General features: G+C 47.3%; 1 protein-coding gene across 3 annotated transcripts; it reads left to right on the top strand.

Annotated features, from left to right (window-relative positions):
* Nucleotides 1–1,522: 1,522 nt before the first annotated feature.
* LOC135112621 (adipolin-like) lies at nucleotides 1,523–23,399 on the top strand. Of its 3 annotated transcripts, none has more exons than XM_064027172.1 (7): nucleotides 1,523–1,680; nucleotides 19,177–19,573; nucleotides 20,174–20,405; nucleotides 20,629–20,801; nucleotides 20,985–21,175; nucleotides 21,605–21,721; nucleotides 22,046–23,399. In XM_064027172.1, the coding sequence occupies exons 2-7, from the start codon at nucleotides 19,382–19,384 to the stop codon at nucleotides 22,101–22,103; spliced, it is 963 nt and encodes a 320-aa protein (XP_063883242.1). In that variant the 5' UTR covers nucleotides 1,523–1,680; nucleotides 19,177–19,381; the 3' UTR covers nucleotides 22,104–23,399. The 3 variants fall into 3 exon arrangements, with proteins under 3 accessions (XP_063883242.1, XP_063883243.1, XP_063883245.1); XM_064027173.1 differs by lacking the exon at nucleotides 1,523–1,680 and adding an exon at nucleotides 1,738–1,845; XM_064027175.1 differs by lacking the exon at nucleotides 1,523–1,680 and adding an exon at nucleotides 17,728–17,967.
* The last annotated feature ends 1,012 nt before the right edge of the window (nucleotides 23,400–24,411 follow it).

The following is a 24,411-nucleotide window of genomic DNA, read 5'->3' as shown; positions in this document are numbered from 1 at the left end:
CACCTCTAAGACCTTCCAATGACCATCAGGGGCACTCTTGTCGCCCTCATTTGTGCCGCGAACGTGGCTTTGGGAGATCCTCGAGGCCGCAAGACTCATACCTGCTTCTTCACGTCCCGCAAATGTAAGTAAATACACTAGAGTTCGTCTCAAAGAACAAGGATAAGACAGACAAGAAAAACAGAAAACGGCGAAAGAAAATGCAAGTTAGAGGAAGTGTAGGAGCGTTTTAACTTCAAACTCCAGCGCGGAAAACATCAATAATGGGAATACGAAAGGAAAAAGTAACGAGGGGAGTTAGGGACCGAGGAAAAAAATGATGAGTGAAAGTAAGAAAAGATAAGAAAAATCCATAAGTCAGACTCGCAGTGCCACAAATCCCGCAGATCCTGGTGCAGTGTTCCTTAATGTGAAATGTAGCGATTGAGGTACCGTCTCCCTCCAATTTGTGATCGTTTTTTCCGGATTTCCGTCGACTCGTGGGTAGAGAGAGAGAGAGAGAGAGAGAGAGAGAGAGAGAGAGAGAGAGAGAGAGAGGAAGGAAAAAAACGTGAATATAGTTGAGCGCTTTATCTGAAATGTAAATTGATGGATTTTATCACCAACTGGGGAGACTGCGGCGTGTTGGAGGGCACACACACACACACACACACACACACACACACACACACACACACACAGAGAGAGAGAGAGAGAGAGAGAGAGAGAGAGAGAGAGAGAGAGAGAGAGAGAGAGAGGGAGCACGTAAATTTACATGTTCATTTCCCGTAAGCTTCTGCCCTCTGAAACAGACGCCCTTCCCACTCCCTCTCTCCCTCCTCTCCCTGGTTCCTGTCCTCTTCCTCCCTCCCTCCTTCCTTCCCTCGCCTCTCTCTCCCTTCCTCTCCAGCCTTCCTGATAAAGAGAGAAAAAGGGTAGCCGGTGGCCCTCCCCTCCCCCCGCCCCCCGTCATGCTCCTGGATTGGATTGGATTGGATGCTCAGATTGTGGGATTCGTAGGTGAAGGTGGCGGCTGACGGGTGGTGGCCCCTCTCCCCAGCCTCCCGCCGTACCCATTCACCCTCCCTCCCGTTATTCCTTTTTGTCGAGGCTTTTCATCATCTGCCGCCAGGTCTTTCGTCCCTCTCAGCCCCGCGTCTACACAAACAAATAATAATCCGATCCAGCCCCGCCAAGACTCAAGTGCCGCTCAGGTTACCGCGCACATGGGTCTTGTGTCAGTATTGGTCACCTGGCCGTGACGTCACGCCCGCACGCCGCCGGGATTGGCGGAAAGTGTTTTATTACCAAGGTGGAACGACTTGTAATTGGTTCTCCAATAGTGACGTTCCGATCCAGAGCATGACCAACGCCTTCCAGGTGAACGAGGGGTGGCGGGGGGCGGCTGGCGGGCGGCTCTCTCCGCCTGGTGATTGGCGCGGGAGGCTGTGACGTGGCTCTGAGGAGGCGGGCCATTGGTTGAGGCGGATATGACATCATGGGTGGGCGTCCCTGGGGTGGGTCAGGTGGCGGGGGAGTTCCGGCGCCACCCGGGGGGGCCGCGGCGCCAGTGGTCGACGAGGACGCGGCGGCCACCTGACCTTGCCAGCGGTGTGAGTGGTGAACCCAGGAGCCGAGCCAGTAGTGGGCAGCATCTCCGCCCGCACACACGCACGCGCGGCGCACCTCCTCAACAGTGAGGTAAGTCTTGTTCCCTGTCCTGCGACCGCCTCGCATCCCCTTCTTCAGTCTGAGTCAGGCCTGCGTCAGGCGTCTCCTCGCGTGGCCAAAGTTTTCATGCCGCCAGTCACACACGTGCCGCTACAAATCTTTGTGAAATCTGATGGAAAAGTGTCGGAAAGCAAGGTGAGTCTCGTGGTGCCTCGCCAGCAACACCCGCCGCGCTCCACTCTGGCGACGGCCTGCACGTTGGGCATCGCCCGCCGCACAGGTGGGACTGGAGGTATTATGAGAGTAAAGCGTCAAAAACTTTCAGAAGCATTTATGTTGTCTCGGCCTCGAGGTTAAGAAAAACTGGCACTTGTTAAAAACGTAATTTTTCACGAAGTATGTCATTCAGGAATTAACACATTATATCACGTAATATTTTAGGAGATAATTTTTTACCCCTAAGGTCAGGCCAACAAGTGTCAGCACTGATACTCAGCAGTGTCGCAGCACAAGTTGGTCGCGTTGCACCGCCTCGCCCTCAGACGCTGACCTGCCAGGCGCCTCTCGCCAGGAAAACAGGTCCTGATGTCACGATTTTCAGCCGGGCTGCTGGAGGAGTTCTTTGCCGTTACGTCATTTGCAGGGCTTGGTATAACTGCGCTCTCTGTCAGTCTCGTCTCCAACAATGGAAGCTTTGTTTTCAATCACATTAGTTTGGCGGGACAGTCTTCCAGGCACGTGATGACCCGCGAGTGCGACAGAAGGTGCCCACTTAGAGGCGCCAGACCGATCGGCAGTGTCCAGTGTCCCTGAGGTCACTTGTCAGCTTACGCCCGGCAAACACTGTACTTGGGAGAGCTGCTCCTCCCTCCTCCCCCCGACGTCTTCCCTTTCCCGCCGTGCCTCCCTCCCTCCCCCTTTCCTTTTGACCGCTCAAGGTAACTGATGTATTGATTTTTCCCACGAGACGAAAATTCCACACGTATCTGTCTCGTAATTCTGTGTCATCAGTCTGTCCCTCGTGCCAGTGATGCGTGTTCGTCCTGCGCGTCCTCCCCACGCCCTTTGAGTGCCGCGCCTTGTCACGCCTCTCGCACCCTGCAGGTAACAGGTAGCTAAGAAGTCCCAGGTGAGAGGAGATGGTCTTAGTGGTTACGTAGATGCGAAGTAACGAGAGAAGAATACATATTTGCAGGGCTCTTCACCGTCTCTCCGTCCCCTTACCTCGCGTCCTCACCCTCTACCCTTCTCTTTTAATCGCCCATTTCCACACGTCTCTTCTTACTCCTCGTCCCTCCGCCCCACTACAGACCCTTACTCCTCTTACTCTTCTTCCTTTCCCATCCTCCCTCTCCTCTGACCGACCCTCGCCCTCTCCCTCTCTCTCTCTCTCTCTCTCTCTCTCTCTCCTCTCTCTCTCTCTTCTCTCTCTCTCTCCTCTCTCCTCTCTCTCTCTCTCTCTATTTCTCTCCTCCAGTAATCTAATCTGTCTCATAACACTTTCCTTCAATCTTAAATGTAGACTTATCGAATTTCCCCTCCCTCGTTCTCCTCAGCCTTCACAAACTTTCCGACCATCCATCACCACCACTACCACCTCCCGACCATCCTTCCTCCACCTCCTCCATCCCTCCCTCCCTCCTTCCACTGGTGCCTTCACTCCCTCACTCCCCTCTCTCCCTCTCTCTCCCGCCCGCCGCCCCTCCTGATGCCACACCGCGCTACGCAAACAGGCGCCGCTCGACCCCGACAGCCTCGATGCATAAAAGTCACACTCGCAGCGTTTTCAAATATACGTAAAAATGGACGAGCGGCAGGGACAGGAGGGTATGGCTCTCTCTCTCTCTCTCTCTCTCTCTCCTCTCTTCTCTCTCTCTCTCTCTCTCTCTCTCTCTCTCTCTCTCTCTCTCTCCCTCTCTCTGAAGTGACAGGGGTTAATTCTTTTCCTTTCTCTTTTTTTTCTCCTTTTTTTGCTTTTTTTGTTAGATTTTTTTTTTTGCATTGTATTATGTTTGTTTTGTCTGTGTGTATGTCTGTCTGTCTTTTTTTTCTGTCTTTTGTATGCTAATATGTCTCTGTCTTTTACTGTCTGTTTGTGTCTGTCTATTTGTATCTCTCTCTCTCTCTCTCTCTCTCTCTCTCTCTCTCTCTCTCTCTTCTCTCTCTCTCTCTCTCTCTCTCTCTCTCTCTCTCTCTCTCTCTCTCTCTCTTCCTCCCTCTCTTTCCTTCCTTCTCCCCCTCCCTCTCCTTCCTCCTTCCTCCCTCCTCCTCAAAAAATATATCTTTTTCCCGAAGAACGCCTCACGAAAGATCTCCATTACACATATCTGCTACCTTTACTCAGCTATTCTTTCTTGCTACACTAATCCCACCCCTTTCTTTTTTAGTACAAATGACGGTGTGTGGTGGGTGGCGGGCGTAGCGGAGGAGAAGGTGCGTGTGTCGGCGGGAGTCAAGGGGGGCTTTCAAGTAATATTTTTTTCGTAAACGTTGCGACGAATCAGAGCGAGCGGGGCAAGCGAGGAGGGGTGGAGGCAGCCAATATCCGGAAAGACTGCAGGGGTAGGGTGCTGACAGGCCGCCCGTGGGAGGGTGGTGGGGGCGGACAGAGAGAGAGAGAGAGAGGAGAGAGAGAGAGAGGAGAAGAGAGAGAGAGAGAGAGAGAGAGAGAGAGTGAGAGAGGGGATAATACTGGTGAACTAAAACCTCTTCATAGTTTTAATATTGTTTTGTTTTGTTTAGTTTGTTTGTTTTTCCTTCTCTTTCCTTCCTTCTTTCTTACCTTTCTATTTTCTCTCCTTCCTTTCCTAACCTCTCTATTTTTTTTTTATCTTGTTCCTTCCTTCACCTTCCTACTTTTCTTGTTTTTCTCCTTACCCTTCCTTTTCGTCCTTTCCTTTCCTGTTCTTTTCCTCTAGTTTTTCCTTCCTCCCGTCCTTCACTTTTTTCCTTCCTTCCTTCCTTCCTTCCTTCCCTCCTCCCTTTCTTCTTTCTTTCTTTCCTCTCTTCCTTTCTAGTTTCTCCTTCCTTCCTTCCTTCCGTCCATCCATCCATCCATCCATCCATCCATCCATCCATCCATCCTTCCTTCCTTCCTTCCTTCCTTCCTTCCTTCCTTTCTAGTTTCTCTTTCCTTCCTTCCTTTCCCGTCCTTTTCCATCATTCCTTCCTTCCTTCCTTCCTTCTTTCCCTTCCCTCGTAATGTACTTTTGATTACAGTAAAACACAAAAGATGAGAAAAAAAAATAAGCGTAAGAAGAAAAGACATAATTACTTCTGTGTACTTTTTTATTTGCTTTTACTTTTTTTTTTGTTGTTGTTGTTGTTTTGTTTGTGAGTTCGAGGTATCGGAGCGCTCCAGAACCCAGACTCATTTGGGCATAAATTATATGATGCGAAAAGGGGAGAAGGAAAAAAAATAGCTTCTTTTTTTTTTTGTATCTAATCCGAACGTAGCTTAAATTTCACTCTCGTCTCTCTCTCTCTCTCTCTCTCTCTCTCTCTCTCTCTCTCTCTCTCTCTCTCTCTCTCTCTCTCTCTCTCTCTCTCTCTCTCTCTCTCTCTCTCGTCTTTGGCTCGCCCTTTCTTCATTTTTCGTTGCTTCTTTAATAAATCTTTCGCTCTTACTTCACTTGCCACCTTTTCATCTTCCTTTTTTCATTCTTTTCTTCCTTCATTCCTTTCTTCTTTCCTTCCTTTCTTCTTTCCTTCTTTCCTTCCTTCCTCTGTCTGCCTTTGGTTTCTGATTAAGATGAAATTTCTTTTTCCTCACGATATTAACTTCTTTATTTACTTACTTTTTTTTTTATTTTCCATCGTCATAATATATTTGTTGTTGTTGTTGTTGTTGTTCTCCTTCTCCTTCTTCTTTTCTATTTTCATCCTCTCCTCTCCTCTCCTCCTCCTCCTCCTCCTCCCTCCTCCTCCTCCTCCTCCTCCTCCTCCTCCTCCTCCTCCTCCTCCTCTTCCTCCTCCTTTTACTACTACTACTACTACTACTACTACTACTACTACTACTACTAGCTACTACTACTACTACTACTACTACTACTACTACTACTACTACTCACCATTATCACCATCATCATCATCATCATCATCATCATTTTCTTATTATTGTTATTATTCTCCTTCTTCTTCTTTTTCTTTCATTTTTCTTTCTTTCTTCTTCTTCTTACTATCATTATTATTATTATTATTATTATTGTTGTTGTTGTTGTTGTTGTTATTATTATTATTATTATTATTATTATTATTATCATTATTATTATTATCATTATTATTATTACTACTACTATTATCATTACCATCATTGTCTTTCTCTTCTATTCACTCCTCTCGTCCTCTTGCGCCCCGTCCTCCTCTTCCTGCTCTTCCTGCTCCTCCGTCTCGTCCTCTTCGTCCTTCTCGTTGCTTCGTCTTGTATTGTAATCAAGTGTTTGTCTTTCTCTCCATTGTTTTGATGATGCGTCCTTTTATTTGTCTTCCAGTGACTGACATCGATTTCAGAAGATGATTAGATTTCTCTTCTTCTTTTTCATTTTTTTTTTCTTTCTTTTTTGTCGGTGTGAGAGTCTAGATCCTTCCTTCGGGCAGCATGCGGTGGGTGAACACACACGCACACACACACACACACACACACACATTCGAACACAATCTTAAGACGTGTGTGTGTGTGTGTGTGTGTGTGTGTGTGTGTGTGTGTGTGTGTGTGTGTGTGTTTTAAGGCTTTATTAAGTATTGTGAACCTTATTTCTGGTCAGGTTATACATTTTTTAGTAGTAGTAGTAGTAGTAGTAGTAGTAGTAGTAGTAGTAGTAGTAGTAGTAGTAGTAGTAGTAGTAGTAGCAGTAGTAAGAGGAAGAGGAGGAGGAAGAAAAGGAGTAGCAACAGTAACAGAAGTACCAGTATGTAACATAAGCAACAGTGCCATCAATACCGCCACACTTATCACCACTATCACCCCCACTTACTGAACCATTCAATACTGATAAGCACTAAAAGCAGGAAAAACACACACTCAAACACTCACTCAAACACACACACACGCACAAACACACACACACACACACACATACACACACGCACGCACACACACACGACCATCCCTTCACCTGAAAATTCCACACCAAGTCATGTTTCCGAAAGCATCTCCGTAACACCCTCTTATTTCCTGGGACCGTCACGAGTAAACAGACAAATTCCACGGTGATGCAAAACTTTCCTTACAAGTCTTCACGTGAGCCTCCCCGTGAACAAACATTAATGAAGTCAGTAAAATGAATCAACAGAAACTTATTTTAATTCATAATATCATGCCATCAGTTTGTTTTTTTTTTTTTTTTTTGCGGGGGAAAGGAATGCTGTAGAGGATTTTATAAAGAGTACAGCAGTAATTACTCAGATTCTAGCGTTTTCCTTTTTTTTCATTGACTAAGAAAGCTTGTTGAACTTAATAACTTTCATTTGCTAAGGGTATAGCGATGATTAGTCACGTTGTAGTGGGTGTTTTGGAATGTTTGTTACTAAAACCTTGCTATTGCTATTACTAAAATCTTGAAAGCACTCTCTGAAATCTCCATATCTTCCACTAGGCCTTGTGGAATGACAAAGGTTCTTGTGGGTGTTTTTCCCATTGGTGATGCGGAATCCTTATTAAATTACCACGAGAATCCTGAAAACACCTCTGGAAATCCCTAGAACTTTCACAAGATCCTATTAAAAGTAGTGGAGATAGTGACGAAAGTGACAGTCTCAAGTTCGACTTCACCGTAACACTCCCTTTACATCGAGTGTTTGACGCAACACCACGCTGCTCACTCTGTTAGCTTGTGTTTGATGGAGTGTCGGGGTCATTAAGAGCCCTCAACTCATTACTGTAAGACCACAGAAAGTCCCATACGCTGCCGTGTCTCGTGGGAACCGTGAGCGACATTAGAGACTTGAAGTACCGTCCTGTCTGGCTGCGGAAGGAGACACACTAACCTCTAACCGCTAAATGAGGAGAAAAGATTCACATGTAGTACACAGATACCTCTGTCCTGCAGCACAGCCTCTGGCTAATGATGATTATGAATACTTACACTGATATAGAGATGCTACAGACAGTATCGGAAGAAGGCGCGCTAACCACTAATAGCTGAAATGACAAATAGAGATTCACTGGTGTACAGATACTTTATTTTCCTGCAGAAGAATCATGTAAGCCAGTGATTACGAATATCTAAACTGATATAGAGATAGACTAATGCACAAGTACACCTCAATGAAAGTATAACATCAGCTACTAACTGCACGCTTACACACTATAACAGTTTAACTATAAGAATTACGCGAATCATTTACGAAACTATACTGTACAGACCCGTATTAACTCAATGGATTCTCACGAGGACTATCTAAGACCAGACATAATTAATCGGATTATCATATTTCTTGTTTTATTTATTCTATTTCTTTTTTTTTCCCATTCACGGTGTAGAATCCTTGTGTAAAAAAGAATAATAATACTAAACAGAAAAACACGCTTGAGATCCCCGATGCCTCCCACCACACCCTGTTAAAGCCCGTCGAGATACGATGCTGCCCTGTACAAGAATATGGAATAGCATCACAAACGAAGACAGCGTGTTAGCCGCGCATTTTAGCTGCAGCCCTGCGTCGTGCGCCCTCCTGAGCCCTCCCTTACCAACAGCACCACAGCATGGGTTTCGCAACGTTCACTGGGCGCTTCGAACCTGACGAAACAACCCCGACCAGGCATGCCAACCCTCCCGCATCACCACGAGTTGCTTGAAGCGTTACGCAAGGCACCGGAACTACCCTGGCTCAAGTTTACTAACCGAATATAACTGGAAATGAATCCTGATTAGATATACGAGTACATGTACATGGATACATAAAGATTTACAACTATCTTGAGCTATATACTGCAGCTGTAAGGATGAGTATATATAAGCATTGAAATTGGTATCAAAATATGTAGCTACAGAGTTCTGCATGAAGTTTATTTTGCTGAATATAGTTCGTAATACAACCATAAATTAAACAGATACATAAAATCATACTAGTACAAAGGAAAACATAATTATAAACACGTGTAATAGTAATAATAATAGTAATACTCACGCAAATACATAAATACTCAGGAACACGTGGAAAAATTATATAACTATGCCTAAAAAAAAAATATTCGCATTCCTCCCGTGAACTACTAACTGAGAAAGGTTAGGACTCGTACAGTTAGATGAAGAAGACAGGAGAAAATAAACTCTAAAAAAAATAATAATAATAATAAATAAATACAAAAATAACAAGGAAACTGCTAAATACCAATTGACCTGCAGTCCTACAGAAAGCAGCGCCTGGGTACCTAAAACTTAACACAGACATCATCATTCATAGTCCATCCTCTTGCAACTAATGCCCATGATATTCAACACCGCCTCCTCCCTACATTGCGGCGCCAAGGTGAGTCTAGCGGCTGTTTTAGATCTGCCCTGGACTTTTATGTAATTCGAAACACTTTTAACTCATAATGACTATTTTCAAAGGACAAATAGATAATTTTCACCGTTTTTTCTCACAAATGTTACAGGATTCTTGCTAAACTATCACCGGAGTCACGAAAACACTCTTGAAAACCTCAGCACCTTCCACAACAGCCTGTTAAAAGCGGTGATAAGACGGTGAAAGGTTTGAGAATGCAGTTCTGGGGTAAGTGTCAGTGGTGAGCAAGGAGGTGGTGGTGATAGTGACGATAATGGTTAATGACTCAAATGACGCTTGTGGTGTTGGTGGTGATAATGACGCTAGCGGTGATGGTGATGATAATGGTGGTGACTGGTGGTGGAGGAGTTAATAGTGGTGTGAGTAATGATGGGGAAGAGTTCGTTGTTACTCTCACCTCTCCCTCTCTCTCTTCTCTCCCTCTCTTTCTCTTCTCTCTCCCTCTTTCTCCCTCCGTCCCCATACAAACACTTTACCTCCCTCACCCTCTCCTTCCCTCCCTCTCTCTCTCCTCACAAGGACCGACAGGATCCCCTCTTTCTCTCCTTGTCTCCCATCCTCCCTCCCTTACTCCTTCCCTCTTTTTCTACGCCATTCGTTTTCTTCCTCACTCAAGTCTCTCTCTCTCTCTCTCTCTCTCTCTCTCTCTCTCTCTCTCTCTCTCTCTCTCTCTCTCTCTCTCTCTCTCTCTGTACTGCGCATTCGATTTGTTGTTGTTGTTGTTGTTGTTGTTGTTGTTGTTGTTGTTGTTGTTGTACATTTATTTATGTTAAGTATTATATATATATATGTATTAATATATTAATATATATATTATATATATATATATATATATTAATATATATATATATATATATATATATATATATATATATATATATATATATATATATATATATATATATATATATATATATATATATATATATAGTATATATATATATATTATGTTTCTCTCTTCATGGGTATTAGTATGTATGTGCAATTATACTTTGTTCATAATCTATACTTCTCTATACTTTTCTCTCACTCATCACTCACCTCTGCTAACTCTCACACGTTACCTCCATCATTGCCCACTCCATCTCTCCCCCTCTCCCTAGCTCTTCCTCTCTCTACCTGTCCCATTTCCTCTCCCTTCGTAACCTTCCCTAAGCATCTTGTCCCTTCATCTCGATCGAACACAAATTTGGGCGCTGGCGATGAGACATTTACCTCCCGTGGGGGCGGGGAGCACATACAACAAAATTCATTACTCCTTATTCGGTCCATTTGTGTTCATTAGGTTACAAAGTTGGAGAGGACCGGTTAAGGAAGGACGTGAGGCGTTGAGGGTCCTCTCCTGTCCGCGGTCATCACTACTTGGCGTCAGTAAGCCTTAACCCCGAGCTTCGGCAGCAGTAAGGCCCGGGATTCCGATGTGCTTTGTTCGCTCTCTCTCTCTCTCTCTTCTCTCTCTCTCTCTCTCCTCTCTCTTCCTCTCTTCCTCTCTCTCTCTCTCTCTCAGGGCCTCAAAGATTATTTGTCTGGTTTTCATTCGTGTTTTTCTTACTGATCATGCTGAATTCGCTTTGCACTGTTACTAGAATCATGCAGACACCCTTGCAAGCCCTGAATGTCTTCTAGTAAGCGCCTAAATACAAAGGAAAGATGAGACGAAATGTTCAGGAATAGTGCTCTAAGTCTGGTCACTGCGCCACCATTCTAACTCATGTTTAAAAAGAAAAAATGGGAAGTAAAAAAGGCCAAGTGAAAAATATATAAATAAGAAATAAGAATAAAAAAAGCCTGGATGATTTCTGTATCTCCAGCATCGTTATATTCCTTGAAGTTCGTAGTAATCAAAACTTTTCCGCAGCTTTTTTAGTATTTTTATGGACCCTCTCCTGACGAAGGCCTTTGTTGGAGGCTTTTATTTGATTCATCCCATGGAGGGTGCGAGCACAGGACTCCCTCTGCCCCGCCCCGTCAGCGTCTATTAATGCCCAGCGCTGTGGTGGTGGTGGTGGAGGGAGGGGCGGGAGGCGCTCTGTATGGCGTGTGTGTCATTGAGGGAGTGACAGACAGGCTTTTGAGGTTCTTCACTCTTTATAAGGAACTGTGAAAGGGAAAACCTTTTTATAAATTGTATCACACTCGTCTGGGGGGATGGAGAGAGTGTGCTCCTGTGACGGCCTGTGGTGCGTGAGTGACGGCCGCGAAGGAAGGGACGGAGGAGGTGGATGCCGGGAACACGAGGGAGGCTTTGGACCTTTTCACTGCCAACAATCAACTTCGAATTTTTTTTATTACGTAACCTTGAACACGAGAATATTACGCTACCACACTTGTTTACTGTCCTGAGAGATATTTTCAGTGTTACGGGAAGGGGAGGAGGGGTAAAAGAGGCCCCTGGGAAGCCCACACGCCCGGGCACAACGAGGACCAGCCCAAACAATGACTCGAGCCGCCGCCACACAGTTTGCTTTTTCTCCGCGGTCAAGACGTTTGCTGTCCACACTGTCTCTCCCCTCGGGTTTGCAACATTAGATTTACCCTTCCTTTTATCGCTTTGTTTTCACGACAACCCGAGGCGCCATGAGTTAGCAATGTAAGCAGCATGTCAGGGTCATATTGGCTAGTTAGCAAGCTCGAGTATTTTCTTGGTGTTCCTTTCTCTCGGTCCCCTGGTGGGTCTTCCGTACTGCGCCGGGCCGGATAGTATGTTCCGCGTGTGTAGATGAGAGGAGGACGAGAGAAAAAAAACCGTGAGCAGCATGGGTACTCGCGATGAGAGAATGAGAGGAATGTTAATGCTGGGATGCTGTTGTTTATGAGGGAACGGTGAGGTGGAAGCGTGTAAAAGATGCAGATATTGAAAAGAAGAAAGGGCAAGAATTAAGAACTATTTTGTAATAACGTAGAATTTACTGAAAAAAAAAAAAAAACATAAAGGAAGGAAAATGCAACATACATTATATAAAAAATTTTCATAGCACAAGTAGAAGAAGGAGAATCATGGACGTAAAAAAAAAAATTAATAACAAATGAAAATCGAAACTAAATTAAAACAACAACAAAAGAAATGATAAGAAGTTGTAGAACGAACAGAGAAATGACAGAGAGAGAGAGAGAGAGAGAGAGAGAGAGATGAGAGAGGAGAGAGAGAGAGAGAGAGAGAGATGATAGAGAGAGAGGAGGAGGAGGAGGAGGAGGAAGAAACTGGAGGCAGACTCGAAGGAAAACAAACAGGTGTCGCCTTAGAGCAGCGGGTACAAAAGGCGGGCGGCGCCCAGGCTGTGGTGGGGACGAGGAGGACCCGCCAGAGAGAGAGAGAGAGAGAGAGAGAGAGATTAGTATAGGGACAGACAGGCAGATTAGCAGAGAAACAAACGGACAGACAGATTAGCAGTAGGATAGACAAACACCCAGACAAACAGACAGTCAAACAGACAGATTAGAAGAAGAACGAACAGACAGGCAGGCAGACAGACAGACATCATGCACCCCTTCATACATACAAATACCCATGATACACATATACGAATACATATAAAATCAACCGCAATTCTCCGTATAAAAAGTAGGGGAATGTGAAAAAAAGACACGGAGAGAGAGAGAGAGAGAGAGAGAGAGAGAGAGAGAGAGAGAGAGAGAGAGAGAGAGAGAGAGAGAGAGAGAGTACTTCTTAACTTTAATTGAAAACTCTCACTCAGCCTTCTCCCATTCAGGTCCAAAGTTTTTCTCCTCCTCCTCCTCCTCCTCCTCCCTCTTCCTCCTCCTCCTCCTCCCGCCTTCTTCTCCTCCTCCTCCTCGTCCTCCTCCTTTTCCTCCTCCTGTATCGAGTGTTGCTCCTTGAGATGAAGACTTGCAAATTGCCTCAGGTTAATTAGAAACAAGTTACCGAAGACTACGTGCACCCTAGAGAGAGAGAGAGAGAGAGAGAGAGAGAGAGAGAGAGAGAGAGAGAGAGAGAGAGAGAGAGAGAGAGATCTTCTCGTCACCTCTCCTCTGGTTATTGGCCGCGACTTACAATGAATGTATTTGGATTTAATGGAGAATTGATTCCTTACAAGGTCAGATCAGTCAGTGAAGGAGTGGAGAGAGAGAGAGAGAGAGAGAGAGAGAGAGAGAGGAGTGAGAGAGAGAGAGAGAGAGAGAGAGAGAGAGAGAGAGAGAGAGAGAGGGGAAAGGAAGAGGGAGGAGGGAAAGAGAGCAAAGAAGAGTGAAGGGAAAAAGGGTGTAAAAGAGAGGTAAGAGTGAGATATGATGGTACAGAGAGAGAGAGAGAGAGAGAGAGAGAGAGAGAGAGAGAGAGAGAGAGAGAGAGAGAGAGAGAGAGAGAGAGAGAGATGGGCCAGAAAGATAAACAGGGAGAAAATACGAGAAAGAAGGAGGGAAGGAGGGAAGAAAGGGCATAAAGAAAGAGAGAGAGAGAGAGAGAGAGAGAGAGAGAGAGAGAGAGAGAGAGAGAGAGAGAGAGAGAGAGAGAGAGATGGGAAAGGATGAAGTGGAAGGGAGGCAGTGGAGAGAGAGAAACGTGGGAGGAAAATTAGTGGAGAGATAAGGAGGTGGATGAAGTGATGAGAGCGGACAGGGAGAGGGGGCTGGGAGAGGAAGGGAGAGGCGGACAGACGCGGCTTGAAAGGATGATGAGTGGATGATGGGTGGGTGTTGGGTGGGTGCCGGTGCTTGAATCCGTCACTTGGTTTCTCGTAAGGATGATAATGACGGCCATCAGAACAAAAACATTGGTAGAAAGGAGAGCATGGTGGTATAATGTTACTGTGCGTTCCTACTACTACTACTACTACTTAGGAATGAAAATGATGTAACGATGATAATCATACAAATAAGAAATGAATATGTTTCTTTCGTTCTGTTTGGTCTGTTTGCCTGTCTCTCTCTCTCTCTCTCTCTCTCTCTCTCTCTCTCTCTCTCTCTCTCTCTCTCTCCTCTCTCTCTCTCTCTCTCTCTCTCTCTCTCTCTCTCTGCCAATCTCCTTTTGACACTCAATCTTCGCACCTCATTCTTGCACCTGCACCATCTCTCTCTCTCTCTCTCTCTCTCTCTCTCTCTCTCTCTCTCTCTCTCTCTCTCTCTCTCTCTCTCTCTAGACAGGGAGGTGAATCACGAAGCCTCACTCACCTTTCTCAGAAGTCTTGCTTATTTCTCACTCCGGAGGCAAGATTCTCAGCTTTCCTTGCCTCCATTGTCTCTTCTTCCTCCCTCCCTCCCTCTCCTTATCATTCTCCACGCCCCCTCCCTCTCTCTCTTCCTCTTGATTCATATTATCCTTTCATCTTCTTTCTTACCTTGCATATCTTCCTGGTTGCTTTCTTTCCTATCTTCTTTCTTCTCTGTTCTATCTTTTTCTCTTTCTTCAGTTCTCTTTCTCACTTTCTTCCTCGTCTTGTCCATCTCTTCCTCCTTCTTTCGTGTATTTTTTTTTTCGTATCCCATTCTTTCCTCATCTCTCTCTCTCTCTCTCTCTCTCTCTCTCTCTCTCTCTCTCTCTCTCTCTCTCTCTCTCTCTCTCTCTCTCTCTCTCTCTCTCTCTCTCTCATCCTTTTCCTTTTATCTATCTTCTTCCTGTTTCTCTCCTTACTCTCACCCTCTTCCTTCTCTTCTTTCTCTTCTCCACCTCTGTCTCCCTTGGCTTTCTCTTCTTCCTTCCTCCTTACTGCCCCTATCCTTTTCCTCCCTCTCCCTTTCCCATTGACCCTCTTCCTTCCTCTTCCTTTCTCACTCTCCTTCCTCCCGGTAAAGTAACGAGAACTTGAGAGGTTGTAACTAAATCATAATCATCCGGAGGTTTCCACTCAGCTCTCATGGGTGGTCGAGGTGTGTGTGTGTGTGTGTGTGTGTGTGTGTGTGTGTGTGTGTGTGTGTGTGCATAGGCTGGTGCGGCAAGAAACTGTGGGAATGTAAGTGTTAGCGAGAGGTAGGCGTGGGTATGGTGTGCGTGTATGTGTTGGTGTATTGGTGAGTTGGTGCTGGCGTCTGAGCGGAAGGTTCGTGACTCAAGGAAAGTTGGAAGTGGACGCGTGTGGCGAGGAACGAGGCGGCGGCGGCGTCATTTTTTGAGTGACGCGCGTAACAGTGTTATGACTCCAACAGTCTATTGAAGTGAGCGGCGGTGGCGGCTCTCGCATGACACACCATCTTGAGTCACGCTCTCAGGTTGCTCTGTTTACATGGGAGTGGCTGGGAGGCGGCCGGAAGCCCCTCAGGCAACGCTCTTCAACTTTGTTTGCTCTGTCTGTATACACGTACACAGTCCCTCTCTCTTCCCTAAGCGCCTCCCCTGGGAACGGCCGAGTCCCGGGAGCCTTCCCCGTCGGGCGCTCCGTCGCGGTGTCTCCCGGCAGGGATCAGTGCGCCTCACACGCTTAATTACGCGGGTGAGGACTGATGACGTCGATGGGAGGCTGCGCGGATCTGGGTTAGAATAAAGTCTTGATGTGTGTCTAGGCTAGGCGCCCTGGGTGCCTCCCGGCGGGTTCTGCTCGTTGCTGGGCGGTGCTGAGTGCCGCGAGGTGGAGGCCGGCCAGTGCTCAGTGTTCGCTGGATGCTAGATGGGTGCTGACTGGGGAACTGTGAGAGTCGGGGTATAAGCTGAGGCTGAGAAGCAGAAGCTGGCGAGGTGCTCAGTGTTGGATGTTGGTCGTTGAGTGTTTGATGTTTGGTTATTTGATGCTGACAGGTTTGTGCTGCGTGTTGGTGTTAACAGTTACGCTTCATTACCTCGTCCTTTGCCTCGTGCGTCGCGCTGATGGATGCTTCTCGCCTGTCAGGAAAGCAGGCCAGTCAGGCGGACACACAGATCCGTCGAACACAACAACAACAATTACTGCTGCAAGCGCGGCGCCCATACAAGGCAAATCGCTTACATCACCGCCTGCAGACCTATATTCGTCTCACCTCACCTCTTCTTAACGCTCTTCACTGGCTATTGTTTGCCTCGACCACGCGCTAAATTTATCCCATTCATTCACCGTTAATGGACGAACTTATTTGTCAACATTTCCAAAACATTTATTTTTTTTCCCCTCAATACTTGACGCTTTCCTTCATCTAACGCTTTGAAAATACCACAAGCAAACTTTTTTTTTTTACTTTTTCTCGTTATGGCAGCAGAAGTATAATACCTGACCATACCTTACGCCTCTCCATAACCTGCAGTTGTACACATCACCACGATTTCCTGCGATGAGCTTACGTGGCGCCTCTGTAGCATCTTATTCCGCTTGCTCCCCTCCGCAGGCCAGCAGAGCAATAAACAAACACAAGGTACCGAAGTGCGGCCCTCATCCCGGTCCTGCCGCGGCCTTGATATTGTTGAGGGGCGGGAGGAGGGCAGCCCAGGGAGACGGAAGGGAAGTGTGAGCGGTTTGAGGGAAGGAAAAGGGAACAGAGGAGTGAGTGTGTGCTGGAGGGACGGCGGGTCTTGAAGATGGGATAAGAAATATATACGTAAAATGGATCTCACACGGCACGGGGAACGAATGTGAGGGATAAACGTTGTAAGTTATTGAGGTGAAAAAAGTGTGAGATGGAGGAGATGATGAGGGAGACAGAGAGGAGGAAAAAGAGGAAGAGGGAGGAGCGAAAGGCGGAAGGGAAAAGTGACAGGAAAACCTCCAATATATATTTTGCAGAGAGAGAGAGAGAGAGAGAGAGAGAGAGAGAGAGAGAGAGAGGGTAAAAAAAAGAAGCAGGAAGGAAGGGAGGTGGATTGCAGGGGCAGACGCCATCACCCGTGCGTGGATGCCCTGCCAAGACATGCGTCATTCATTATGGAGGCGCCAACATGGAGAGCCACGCATTACCACGCCTCGATCTCCCCTCCCGCAGCCCCTCCCGGCCCACCCTCCCTTCCTCCCATCTCGGCCTCCTCACTGTCCCTCCTCCCTTCTGTTCTTCGGCGGCCCAACGTACTACACACACCCTCTTACGCCATTACTCACTCCATTCAACTTTTTTTTTATTTCTCTCTCTCTCTCTCTCTCTCTCTCTCTCTCTCTCTCTCTCTCTCTCTCTCTCTCTCTCTCTCTCTCTCTCTCTCTCTCTCTCTCTCTCTCACCTATGTAGCGTTACCGATCCTTTCATTCATGCTGTCACTCGTCCCTTCCCCGCCTCTCCTCCGTCACCACTCCCAGCATGCTTTTCTTCACCTATGCACTCACGTCCGTCACACTCCTGACACCCGACGGCGCGACGCACCTAAATTATCTTGTTTACGTCTATTCCCCTTTTACTATATGGTTCCTTGCTTTTTTGTTCTGTCATTCCCTTTGAGTGTGATAATCTCAATAGCCTTGCACACACACACACACACACACACACACACAATTACAGCAGTTGCTACGTATACCAGTGTCGAAACCAATTGAAATGAAGCGAGTGTTGAGGAACCTTTTTTACATACGCTCTCAAACCTTCATCTCTCCGCTTCGATTCCAAGGCAGCGCTCGCTATTCACGCCACGCTAATATGGGTTTGGATGTTCTCTCCTTCTCTCTCTCTCGTGCTGATTTATACCTGAAGGGTGGGAATAAAAAAAGAAAAGAGAGAAAAAAGAAATGGCGTGGTGTGTATTGATGCGTGTGTGCCGAGGTGCAAGGGTTTGGCGGGTTTGGCGGGGTGGTCCTGCCTGGGGTGAGGCTGCAGAGCGCGTCGAGTGGTGTAGCAGTAGTTTGATACCAGGGCGAGCAAAGTGGCAGCACTACCGCTGGCAATAAAACACAACCTCTTCAGCGACATGGTGGGAGGAGGCAAGCGACGATACGGCGAGGGAAACAGGAAGAGGAGAGGGCGCGATTGCAGGTGAAGGATGAGCAACAGCGGGCGTAGCGGAGGAAGAGCGTGTGGCTGTGAATATGCGCGGTGAATCGGGTGCGTGTGCAGACTTGGCGATGGGTAGATCAGTGAGTCACGGCGATGTGGAAATGTGGGGTAATGTGTCAAATGGAAATACAGGCGCCGTGAGGGTGTGTGTGTATCCGCTTGACTCCTGGCGCCGATCCACCGCGCCACTAAGTCAGAACAACATCCTTCTCTATATAAGGGCTGCTCCTCACTGCCCAGGGCTTGTTTGATGTCCCGAAGAGCTGTCCTTCCTTCATGTAGGCCGCCCTTCCTATCCACCTTTATTTTCTTCCTCAAAAATCGTTTCCTTTCCGCATTAGATCAAAATTAGTACTCATTGCCGGTGGGGAAAAAGTTGTGGCCATCATTAGTTTTCTCAGAGGTATCCCAAGAGTTCTCAGAATGGCTCTTTATCGAGGAAAAAGGGAGAGGGAAAAAAAGAGTGACGCAGAACTCTTATGGGTGAGGTGGCACAAGGCCCACATCCCTCACAGCCACACCTGATATCGGCCTTTTTGGTGCCGCTGCCCCCCTTCACCCGACGCACAGGGGAGCTGTCTCCGTGATCCCGTATTGAATTCATCCCCTGCACAGGTGAATGCAGGCGCGCTCCCGTGTAATCATGTACCTCAGAATCCCCGCTTTGTTGATCATTTGTGTGAGGCTTGACGGCGCGTGGAGCCTCTGATGTCTGGGACCGTCCGCCGCACACTTGTTGTCGTCACGAATCACTCAGCCGTGTCTGGCACTCGTACCTGGCACTCTCTCCGTGTGTGTGTGTGTGTGTGTGTGTGTGTGTGTGTGTGTGTGTGTCAGTCTGTCTGCCCGTGTTTACGTCCGTCTCGCCGAGCAGCCGACCTCGGCTCAAGTACCTCGAGCAGATTGTGTTGCCGTTACCGCCTTTCAAACTCTACTTATGGAACGCTTTAAGGTCTAAAGTGTTGTTTTAAGCTATGGCGCGTGTTGCACCGTCTGGGACCGGCGTGGGAGCGTGGAGGACGCGTGGCCGGCCTGAGGCGCCTGGCTGAGGGAGGGGAAAGGCGCGAAATTTGATGAGATTGCATGCGGGTATTCTGAGCCGACCTTTAAATCAGGAGTTTGGCTGCCGGTGCTGTGGTCATGGTCACGGTCGTCTTCTTGCTAATCGGGATCGTCTCTCCCCCACAGCACGTCATAAGCACCAGTACAGCTTGATGATCTGCGCCTCAGCACTTTCATGCAGCCCATGACTCTCCGTAGTAGCGGCGGGGAACACAGCAACGACGTAGCGCATTACTGAGCAGCATCAGCACCGTCAGCAGTACTACCGACACCCACATCAGCATCAACAGCTGAGGCAGCAGAGACGGCATCGTAAGAGGAGAGTGAGAGGATGCAGGGAGGACTGTGCTGGCGAGCAGGCGCCATGGGCGTCTGGCTGCTGCTGATGCTGCTACTGAACCTGCAGGAGACGGAGGGCGTGAGGAGCATGGTGAGAGGAAGCCACGCCCGCGACCTCTCCCTCGGCAGCAACACCCTTCAGAGCCTGCAGACTTTGTGGCAGAAAGACAGCCAGGAGGAGGAGGTAAGGTGCACACACACACACACACACACACACACACATTTTTAAAGTCGGGTCATCATCAGAATTCACCAAAATTATGAGGTCACGGCAGTCTCCCAAGGGGGAGGGTGGGGCGGGGCTGGGCGTGGAGAGGCGGACGGTGCAGAGCCTGGGTGTCCGCCGCCACGCTTCCTCCCCGGCTACCGCGCCGGGATTTCGTGAGGAATTTGACCCGCTTGGTTCACGTAACACTGCGACCCAACACATTCCTGGTTCAGTTTCACCAACATGACACCCTCAAGGTTACGCCGCCTTGTTTACATCCTGCACCAGCCCGGATCGCATCCGGCACAGCTTCCTTTTAAGAGTTTGTCTCGGCGTAATGAGAGTTCGAGTCTCGATGAACATTACTGGGTTCGTTGGGCTTTGAATCATCTGCTTCACTATTGCATCTCCATCATCCGCCTGAGCTACTAAGCCTTGTCTGTCGGAGGCCGACACGTCACCTCCATTTCTCGTCATCTCTCTTAGAATCATTTTCTCTCGTTATACTTGATTGGCGATGAATATTCCAAGGATAGTTTGATACCGTAACCAATTAATTGTTCTTTCTTCCCACAGCCCCCCGCGCTCGATCCCCGCAAAACCTGGGATTTTTTCCTTCGCAACTCTGAGGCACAGAGTGTCAAATCACGGAAGAATCGCATGAGAAACCGAAAGAACCGCATCCCCATGCCAAAGGAAGGCCCTCCCGGTCCCCCGGGGCGCCGGGGACCCGTAGGTCCCCCAGGAGCCCCGGGAGGGACTTTCACCACGCAGGAGATGGAAGAGTACATCAAGGACTTTCTGAGAGGTTAGAATTACACGTGTTTTGTGATCCCATGACTGGTTTGGCTTTGAAGTTTTCCCCGATTTGGAGAGCCTCGACATTTAATTCATTCTGACTTACTTAATATTCACTATATTTAATCTACAAGACGCAAAACTTTACTTAAAAGAAAACGTACTTGATCATTATGCTATACCCAGTTCCCTCATTCGTCTTACTCGGTGTCTGATAACGTGTGTCCCCGCAGACTACTTGAGTCAAAACAACAGCTTGCCAAACGCGACGAGTCTGGAGTCAGGCGAGGGCCAGAGATCGTCCCGGGCGGGTCGGGGCCGCGTAAAGGCTGCCTTCACCGCCATTCTGCCACGCCCCCTCGTCCTCAACCCCTCTGGACTCTCAATCGTCGACTCCTTCACCATTGTAAGTACCGCTAAACCTCTGCCTCATTAGGAAGAGAGAAAGAGAGAGAGAGAGAGAGAGAGAGAGAGAGAGAGAGAGAGAGAGAGAGAGAGAGAGAGAGATATTCATCGTCAACAACAACAATAACAACAACACACACACACACACACACACACACACTCTCACCATCACCACCTGCCGCAGACGTTCTCCCCGGGGGTATTCGAACGGCGGATGGTCCTGCAGCACGGCGGGTTCTCGGCGATCAAGCGCGGCATCTACCAGGTGGCCGCCTCCCTGGTGTTGCACCCTTACGGCCGCCCCAACAGCCCCCCGCTCGAACCGCCGCAAGACATTAGCGTCTATCTGTGCATTACCACGTGCGCCAGGGACAGGTGAGTGGCCACGCTGACTAATTCAGGAGGTGATGCTGGTAGTTATAATGGTGGTGGGAGAAATGTTCATGTGGTTCGTTATTAATATTAGATTCTCTTACGTTACTACAATTCATTTAAGTGTTCCCAAACGTTCTGTCGCCTCATGCTGACTACTTTTACTGCAGTGGAAGTTACTAGGTTTTCAAGTGTGTCTTCATGATTCCAATGACTGTTTGACAAGGATTCGGCACCATCAAGGAGAAAACACTATTAAGAATCTGATTAATCATCTCTGTGGTCTTTGAAATTTGTCTTTATGAGCAAATGGCAATTAAGAATGAAGACCACATTGCAATATGAATCGTTTTCCTCTTCATTCATTATTCATTGCACTAGCGTCATGTTACTATGTGAGCTTCTAACGTGACATTTTCCCTGGCGGTGCAGGCGTCGGCTGGAGTGGTCGGGAGGCCTGGGCGAGGGCTCGGTCACGGCGGTGCTGGTGGGCCACGTCGTCCTAATGAGAGGTGACACGCTCCTTGTCGCCGTCGACAATCCCACAAAGTAAGTAATCTTTCTTCTGGCATCCCACTGTTTGCCTGCCGCTTTAAGTTGACCCCGATCCCTTACGACATTAACCTTCACCATGCCAGGTGCCCTATCAACTTTTTTTTTTTTTTTTTTTTTGTGGCTAGAGTGCCATGTGTCAGTCTTCTTGCTTGATAGATCTTGACCCCACAGCGGCATGCGTGATGGATGGACAGATGATGTTGACTTAACTCCTCACGGCAGACTCACGTTCAATACTCTTGATGATGCAAGTATATCAGTTAAACTAAGTCTCAAAGTGACGATCATTCTGTGCTCATCAGGCTCCTTCCTCCCCAGGAGACCTCTGCAGGTGAGAACAGGATCAAGCTTCTCGGCCGCGCTCATCGGGACCTAAACACCTGCACCAGGAAGTTTTGCGCCGAGTTCCGCACCCAGAGGGCAACGAACTGGGTGCGTCAGATGAAATGTTCCTTGAGTGTGCAAGCGAAAACAAAAAATAAGATAATACTAGTGAGGTGTGTCACAGAAAGTGTTTCTATCAGCGGCAGCATGTGATGTAAAGAGGTGGACCACACTGCGTATGTGAGAAAAGGCGCGGCAGATCATCACGCCTTGAGAAGCTCATGAGCGGCGAGTGAGTGAGCTGCAAGAGTGACTACAAGACGGCCGCGTGTTGATGTGGCGCCCTTGAAGAAAAAAAGACTGACGCTATTATACGTACTGAGGACCTTTAGAGGCCGCAAGCCATATCAGGCAGTTATAATTAAAACGTGGGTTAAAAGCTTTACGTAGATGACATGGAATTAAAAAAAAAAAATGTATTTATTTTGACGTGTGTTTGTGAGTAGCCCAGCGGTTGTCCCTGAGTGGGATGTGTTTTTTGTGTGTTAGTGACAGTTTGGGTTATTGTGACATTCACGCTCGGATAAATGTATCTCTCTCTCTCTCTCTCTCTCTCTCTCTCTCTCTCTCTCTCTCTCTCTCTCTCTCTCTCTCTCTCTCTCTCTCTCTCTCTCTCTCTCTCGCGGCGTGGTTGTGAGACGCCCTGCAGCCCCTGACCTTCTCCCTCTCCCTTTCCCACTCCCAGGCTCTGCACGCGGGTCACAGCTTCATGTTCCTTCGGGAGCATGAAGGACGTGAATTTCTGCACAGAAGGCTATTGTTAGCTCAGTGTTAGAGAATATTTTGTTCAGTGAGGCTCTAGGTTTCTGTCGTGTGAGTCTCTCTCTCTCTCTCTCTCTCTCTCTCTCTCTCTCTCTCTCTCTCTCTCTCTCTCTCTCTCTCTCTTATATTTATGGTGCTTTCGTCCCTGCGCCCTGTACAAAGCTGCTTACAGTATATCTTGTCGGAGGATGTTATACTCTCGTAAACCAAGACCACGGATTAGGACGAACGATGCTCCTCGACAAACGCACTTCCTTTAGATGTTTCACGTACATTCCAGAGACGTAGGCAGTATGCTGGAACATTGTACTCTAACCCTGTCTCTGTCATCATTAATCCTTCTCCTTCTCTTCTTCCTTCTTTTCTTCGTCCTCCTCCTCAAATGTATTTTAGCACGTTCATGTAAATATTTAAAAGCGTTGTTCCCTGTGACAGTATCTTCCTTCCTTGTACGTGTTCTTCATTCAATAGCCGTGAAGTTGTCTATATAATAAATGCGAAGTACAATAGTTATTATTTGTGCCAACTTTTGTGTTTACTTAGTCGACCCAGTCATGCCATCATTCATTTAGTGTCAATGATACCTAGATAAAACATACATACATGCATACATACATAATACATACATACATATATACAAACAGACAGACAAACAGACAGACACACAGACATATACTAAACCTGTCTCTACCAAAAAGAAAGGTAGCCAAGACAAAGTACACAACTTCTACATTCATGTTCATTTGCACCATTCCCTTAGCCCTTGGCCCCAGAAGGAGAAAAAGTATCCCTGCCCTCACTTTATGGGGATTAGCCGCACAGCTTGGAGTGAGATGGAAGATGACAATGTTCTCTAGTGTGTGTGTCGGGGGAGGAGGGGGGTGAAGTTCTCTCTTCGGCGGCCCACGACAAACAATTCATCATGCAGTACAGCGCCTCCGGATGATTCATTCGCCTTAACACAGGTAATGAAGGAACCCATTGTGGTTATTGTAAAACTCAATCATTATTTGACTGATCATCTTAAGCGTCAATTTGGATGTTGCATGTTTCATTAATGGAACCATTCCCTTGTTAAGTGGGAAGCCTAAACTACCAATTAGGTTGTTCGCAATGGTTTGGAAAAAACTGCCAGATTTACCAGCCGACTTAATTTTCGAAGTTATGCCTTGGATACTGTTAGCATAAACACTTTAGATTATTGTTTTGTAGCATATAGGCACAATACATCAAGATGTATCACGAGAGGCAGTTTTAGAATGTACATCTCCAAAGAACTGTGGGAGCGTTTAGCCGTATACCGAGTCCTACATTAAAACAGGCGGCGACCACCAGCAACTTACTCCGACCATTTCAAACGCCCAATGGGATTGGACGTGGACAGTTGCCAAGTATGTACGAAATATTCACCTGTCTTGTCCACAAACTGAGAGGAAGTGAAGTTAAGAGAATGTGTAGATTGTGTTCCTTGGTATAGCAGCGCCTCTTAGACGCTTGTAAACCACTGTTCAGTCCGCGAAATTAAGAAGTGACCTACA

The sequence above is a fragment of the Scylla paramamosain genome, chromosome 24 (genome assembly GCF_035594125.1).
Source record: "Scylla paramamosain isolate STU-SP2022 chromosome 24, ASM3559412v1, whole genome shotgun sequence".
NCBI lineage: Eukaryota > Metazoa > Arthropoda > Malacostraca > Decapoda > Portunidae > Scylla > Scylla paramamosain.
The sequence above is the reverse complement of the archived record's forward strand: the minus strand, read 5'-3'. Positions and strand labels throughout refer to the sequence as shown.

Coding starts and splice junctions, on each gene's coding strand:
- LOC135112621 (XM_064027172.1), top strand. CDS start 19,382: ATGCAGGGAGGACTGTGCTGGCGAGCAGGCGCCATGGGCGTCTGGCTG. Junction 19,574..20,173: donor AAGACAGCCAGGAGGAGGAG/GTAAGGTGCACA, acceptor TTCTTCCCACAG/CCCCCCGCGCTCGATCCCCG. Junction 21,722..22,045: donor GCCGTCGACAATCCCACAAA/GTAAGTAATCTT, acceptor CTTCCTCCCCAG/GAGACCTCTGCAGGTGAGAA.